The sequence below is a fragment of the Sinohyriopsis cumingii genome, chromosome 11, assembly GCF_028554795.1.
Source record: "Sinohyriopsis cumingii isolate HCF-2022 chromosome 11, ASM2855479v2, whole genome shotgun sequence".
NCBI classification, from domain to species: Eukaryota; Metazoa; Mollusca; class Bivalvia; order Unionida; family Unionidae; genus Sinohyriopsis; species Sinohyriopsis cumingii.
This window is the reverse complement of record NC_142971.1, coordinates 9,015,837-9,022,446: the sequence shown is the minus strand read 5'-3', so window position 1 is coordinate 9,022,446 and position 6,610 is coordinate 9,015,837. Positions and strand designations below refer to the sequence as shown.

At 37.5% G+C, this 6,610-nt stretch overlaps 1 protein-coding gene across 3 annotated transcripts in view; it reads left to right on the top strand.

Annotated features, from left to right (window-relative positions):
- The first annotated feature begins 1,543 nt into the window (after window positions 1–1,543).
- LOC149787587 (uncharacterized) overlaps window positions 1,544–6,610 on the top strand; it is a 112,652-nt gene continuing 107,585 nt past the window's right edge. For all 3 annotated transcript variants that reach the window (XR_016424073.1, XM_089973765.1, XM_089973766.1), the window contains exon 1: window positions 1,544–2,021. Coding sequence is in view for 1 of the 3 variants with exons in the window: in XM_089973765.1 (XP_089829891.1) it covers window positions 2,003–2,021 (19 nt within the window). In the remaining 2 variants the exon portion in view is untranslated. The remainder of the gene's footprint in view (window positions 2,022–6,610) is intronic.

Here is a 6,610-nt window from a genome sequence, read left to right as displayed (position 1 = left end):
TCAATTGCTTACCCCTTTTTTAAAAATTTAAAAAAAAAAAAAAAAAATCCCATGTTCAATTTCCCTTGACGCTATAAAGTCCCACCCTGTTTAAATTTCCATTAAGGCTAATCTGTCCCACGATTTTTCTCCATGTTAAATTTCCATTGAGGTTAATCTGACCCACGATTTTTCTCCATGTTAAATTTCCATTGAGACTAATCTGACCCAAGGGGGTCTGTAATGCTAATTCCCATTGAGGCGAATCTATCCCCCTTCACTACTTACAATGTAGCATTGTACCTCTGTTGTGTAATAAAAAAATATTTTCTTTTGGTTGGAAATTAGGATCTGTCTGTTACTGTTGCATTCATACACAAGTCGGTTAGTCTAAAGAAAAAATATTAGTAGCTAGAATTGTCAATATGATTTTTCAGTTTTAATTGTCATATCCGCACACGAATGGTGGAGGTAAGAAAAATACAAAGAAAATTTAGTGTCGACTTACCAGAAATCTTGTTTTTAATTACTTCCAGCGCCACCCTTCTCTCTTAAACACGTGTATTTATTTCCTTTAGAGGACGAGCTTTATCTAAGTTGGAGAATGTGTTCTTGTCCACAATTCTTTTAATAGTTGCAAATATTACCAAAAATAATTATTTAAATGTATTAAAAATAAGTAATCTATTCAAGCAAAGGTAATAATAACAGCTCGTGTCTAATTGTTAAAGTTCTTTGTGGCCCATATGATCATGAGGAATACACTGTTATTAACTGTGCTGGATCAGTGGGATTTTCCCAATCTCCCCCCCCCCCCCAGTGTCATTTGAAATTTGACCATCGTTTTATTCTGGCGCACGTTTACCGAGTATCACGTACACTTTGACTAAACAGACACCCAACCTTTTGCTATGGTACCCTTTTGAAGAAAGTTAATTTTTGCCCGCCCACGCCCTCCCCTCCCCCCCCCCCCCCCCCCCCAAGCACTGGACCTGATCCGACCCTGGTTTTAGCTTCAATACGGCAGCTTGGATTGACAGTGGATACGTCTAGATTATCCGACGACCAAAGAAAGGTGGAATTGGGACTACTTATATTTAGCACTTCGTACTAGTATGTGCTATAGATATATTTCGTCGTCGTGCTTCCCTTCCCTTTACTCATGTCATGGGAGTCGGCAGGAGTGGGTATGGGACATTTGTCCCGGAATATTTTTATATAACAAAATCCACTGTGCAGCATGTAATTATACACCTTTGGCTTTACCCCCATCCCCGCCAGCTGACTCCCTTGCATCTACTATAGATATAATTCGTTCTCGTCGTTTTCTTCCCGCTTTTTCTTCTTCATATTGTCAGCAGATGACGCTACAAATGAACTTGAGCGAACTATACGTTTTGGAAGAAAATATGACTGCGCAAATTACATTCGTTTACGAACTTTTGGGCCAATGCTGCTGTTAACGCCCAGCAGCTGCAACTAAAGGGAGATAACTCTCGTATGCCCCAAAGAGGGCGCGATCTACCGGTACATGTATTTGTTCTTCATGTCTCATTATAAAAATGTCTGGCGTAGTAGACAGAGCTTGTTCATTTCTGGTTGTCATGAACTTTGCAAAGGATATGAGCAGACGCTTATTGAATACTAATTAGTTTACAATACTAACTCGTAACGATGCTAGCCGAAGTGTTCCGAGATGCATCACTGATTCTAACAGCTGGCTAATTTCACTGAAATTCCAAATGCTAGTGTAAAATGACAATTTACCATTAGCATTATAGTACGCAGAAGATACGGAGTGTGCCTTTATCTCACGATTTTGTACCAGCTTGCTTGAATTTCTTGAAAGACGACGACTTCAATGGATGTGGATGTTTAATTTATACTTCGACAAGATATAGAAGTACATGTATAGCCTATTAAACTTGTTTTTGCAGTTATCTTTGACCTACTGCTGCGTTCCAAGTTACCATTCGGTATAGCTACTGATATCCCCGTGCTACAGGAAGGAGCTTAGAGGTGTATGTACAGTTCTTTGACAGGTAGGTATCATATAATGCAGTGCAGGGCCTTGTGTTTCAATACACAGTGATAATCATCCATATGATAACAATGTATTGGAAGTTGATAATGGTTGGTTAGGGAAAAAATATTTTGCCGGTCAGCTCATTCCATTTGTCAGACAAAAAGACTGGGAATGTGGGGTAGGTTGAGATTGTTGAGGGTGGCTGTAAAGGTTGCAGTTGTCGAGAACCGTGTGTCTCTCTCTCACTTTTATGCTACATTATGGTAAGGGACATATGCAACATTTACTAAAGTCTGTATTCTAGCTGCAACCAGATGTGCCATTGATTAATGGACCAGCAGATTAGAGTGTTTACTTAATAGATGCAAAAAAAATTATTGATGGTCCAGTTTTCAGGACTTGTAGTGTCAAGTCCTGTACTCTCTTTATAAATTATGTGTACATATTGAGACGGAGGTATGGCCCTAGACTTGCACTTTAAAAATCATGTAGACGGCATTATCTGCTGGATGTTAGCAGTTTTGTGTATTACACAGGCGTTTGATTTTGATGGTGCATTAATATGGGACAGTGATATGTAGCCAGAAAATTAAAAAAGGCCATAGGAGGTTGAGTTGTATTATTTCACGTTGATTTAAAAGTTGTCAAGGGTGTGTGTCAGTGTCATTTGGATTTTTAACGTAGCTTTAACAATTTTTCAGTCATATCGCTATGATGTCTGCATTGTGGCAGTTTATAGTGATGTCTAGCACTGGGGCATCATGCTGCAGACATGTAGCATGATGTCCCACCCAGTCACATTATCCTGACACCAGGCCGACCAGTCCTAACACTAACCTGTTAATGTTGAGTGCCAAGCGAGGCAACTGTTAGTACCATTTTTGTAAGTCTTTGGTATGATATGACTTGGCTAGGGATCGAACCCATGACCTCCCGCATCCGAGGCAGACACTCTGACCACTAGGCCACTGGAGCAGTGTCGAATGTAGGATTTAATATGGAAATGTTTTGCACGTATTGTTGAATGGACCCTTCAGGTAAGTGTCAATCAAGAGTGACGAGAAATACCAATGTCTAAAATGTACACTGATGTATTGCAGACACTTGTCTGCACCAGTTATTGAATATGCAAGATCACACCAAAAAATCATCCATCACTATAAGTACAGGTTTCAGGGTTCATTTATTAGACTTGTGAAATTCATGCTGATTTTCAAGAAGGATGCCATAAAATTAGCCTTTGTGAACAAAACTTTGTGATCATATTTTCAAGCCAAACCGTTATTTCTCATTTAATGTCTCCTTTATTCAGAAAATTCATGATCCCCTGTTCGGGGGGGCGGGGGCGAGATTTTCACCACTGATTTTTCAGCTCTTGAGTAGGCCCTGTATATGTAAGATATAGATGTTTACTTTTTTGATTGCATTTCTGAGATACTTTTTCATGTGCATTAACAGACATGATTGTTGAATTTGACTTATGGGATACTCCTAACCACCTCTAAAAATAGGTCTTGGTTGCCTAGCTTTCACATTCTAGTGATTATTTTGTTTTGTAATTAGCTTGGTTCATTTCTCTTAAATTGTTGCATCTGCAGTCATGTAACTTGGTTTCTTGGGTGATATTGTTACTTTTAGTTAAAAATAGATCACAGTGACCTACATTTTTATATACCTGTGATTTTGATAAGTGTTTTATAAACTTCATTTCTCAGAAATTTTTCTATCTACATGCAGAACTTGGTAAATGCATATATTTTTGGTGGTACTCCTCCCCACTTACAAATGACTGCGCCGGTGGCCTAGTTGTTAGAGCGTCCGCCTCGGATGCAGGAGGTCATGGGTTCAATCCCCGGCAGTGTCAGGATAATGTGACTGGGTGGGACATCATGCTACATGTCTGCGGCATGATGCCCCAGTGCTAGACATCACTATAAACTGCCCCACTGCAGACATCATAGCTATGTGACTGAAAATGTTTTAAAGCTACGTTAAAAGTCCAAACCACACACACACACAAATCACCCCACTTACAAAAAGGAGATCACATTGACATATTTTTTTTATTGTTCAGTGATTTTGTTAATTTTTCTTGTATCAAAAGGGCATTCATCTGAAGGACTAAGAGACCCACACTAATATAACATAATGTCACATCAACCAATTTTTCATGCTTTTGTGACTTTAAAAGGTTTTCAGATTGCGGCAGGTGAGACACAGCAGTGCAGAATTATTGTAGTGTTAAAGGTCTTCTTGGCATGAGAGACAATATGCTTTAAATGAGATGTTTGGGAAGTTAATGTCTGCTTGCAATATATCATTCTGTGCAATCCTTTTCACATTAATATCTGTTGTGGTATCTCATGGGGAATTGCTTCAATTTGGTTCATTTTCACCATGTGCTTGCTGTTGTTTGAACTATGCTTGTCTGTTTACATTAAATTTGCGTTTCACATTTTTCATGATGATAATGCTGCAGAACTTGAATCTTGAGAAAAGAACATCTTTAAGTTGTTTACCTGTGAAGGTTTGCAATATTTTTGATGTTAGGTAATGTGGGAATAAGTAGAATATATGTAGAAAGTATTTATGGGGGAATTAATTAACTGGGTTATTCAGAATTTGCAGAAGCTCTTTTGACATCTGGCATGAGTAGAGAATCTGCAAAGGATAGACCAAAGATCCTGATGAGGACATAACTATAAATTCACCCAGCTTTGTCACATACATTCATTAGTTACTCTACTAAATTAATTAGCCCTTAATCAAAAACTATTACTAAAACTAGAGCCTGTCATAAATTAGCTTTCCTTTTTTGAGCAGAAAACAAGAATCATAAAATTAAGTGTACTTGCTTATAGGTTGAGTAAAACTGCAAGCAAGAAAGATCTTGCCCTCTCATAGCATAATGTGCCAGCAGACCATGGTATATGCTGTTTGTTCTACTGATTAATCCTTATAAAAAGGCACAGACCCAGATTTGCTAATGCATTATGCAAGATCACATCAATTTTTTAAAACATTTTTTGTGTTTTGATGTTTTGCTGTAAGGGGGAATTGAAGACATATATACATGTTTTACAAACACAAATCTGTTTGGATTTTTTGGCGATTGTAAATAAATTCCTAGAGATAATTTTGACCACAGACCATATGCAAGAAGCTTCCATATGGTTTTAAGTCTTACTGTATTATTAATAACGCATATAGTACATTGAATTAAACACAGAGATTTTGTTATCATTCCTCCTACAGTATGTGAAATAGAGGAATTGAACGTAGGTTGCAGAACAAGTAATTTTAATGAAAGAATTATACAAGTCCAAATATTGTTAAGTTTTCAGTAAAAACAGGTTAATATAATATGTATACATGTATGTACCGACTTTACATTGTAAATTAAAAGTTTAGTTCTAAAATTGTAAAGATAAAGAATTGCAGAAATAACTTAAGGAAGATCAAGTCTTCCAAATAAATGTAAACATATAGTACCAGTACTACATGATTAGATTGTACTGGTGATATGTGACACAGACTGCTTGTTAAAAAAATGTCCATTTGCTCACCTGATTTTTGTTGTTGTCTCACCTATAAATCTCTGTCTCTTGAGCCTGAGAAATAAGGATGGTTTAAGTGACATATCTGGGTTTTTCTTTCATGCCCAATAAAGTCTAAATGGTTTCCAAGTTATTATTATCACCCATTGCCAGGAGCAATACATATGCTGTGGGCATAGGTCTCATCCAGCCTCATCTAGTGTTTGTTGACATGTTTTGGGCAGGTATCTTACATATCAGATCTCAAACATGTACTAGTAACAAAAGTTCTTTTAATTTTATGTAAAACCACTCTGCCCTCACCTCCATCTTCTCCCCCTTGAAGAGAAGTAATCACATATTGTCTTTTACATCGGGAGTAAATTCCAGTTGAAAACAAACCCGTTGCTGCTGATTGAACTAGTCAGTAATCATTATTAAAGATGGTTTAAACATTTTCACTGAATACAGTAATAACTTATGTTGAAGACTTTTCTTCCGCACAGATCTCCAATTTACCAAACTTCAAACATATTGGGTTGTTCCATGTCATATAATTCACCTATAACTTAGCCTGGTGGGCTGTCCTACAGCATTGTTGAAAGGAATATCAAACACAAAATCACCTAACTTAACCTGGTGGGCTGTCCTACAGCATTGTTGAAAGGAATATCAAACACAAAATCACCTATAACTTAACCTGGTGGGCTGTCCTACAGCAGTTTTGAAAGGAATATCAAACACAAAAGTACCTATAACTTAGCCTGGTGGGCTGTCCCACGGCATTGTTGAAAGGAATATCAAACACAAAATCACCTATAACTTAGCCTGGTGGGCTGTCCTACAGCATTGTTGAAAGGAATATCAAACACAAAATCACCTATAACTTAACCTGGTGGGCTGTCCTACAGCATTGTTGAAAGGAATATCAAACACAAAATCACCTGTAACTTAACCTGGTGGGCTGTCCTACAGCAGTTTTGAAAGGAATATCAGACACAAAATCACTTATAACTTAGCCTGGTGGGTTGTCACTCAGCAGTGTTGAAAGAAATATCAAACACAAAAT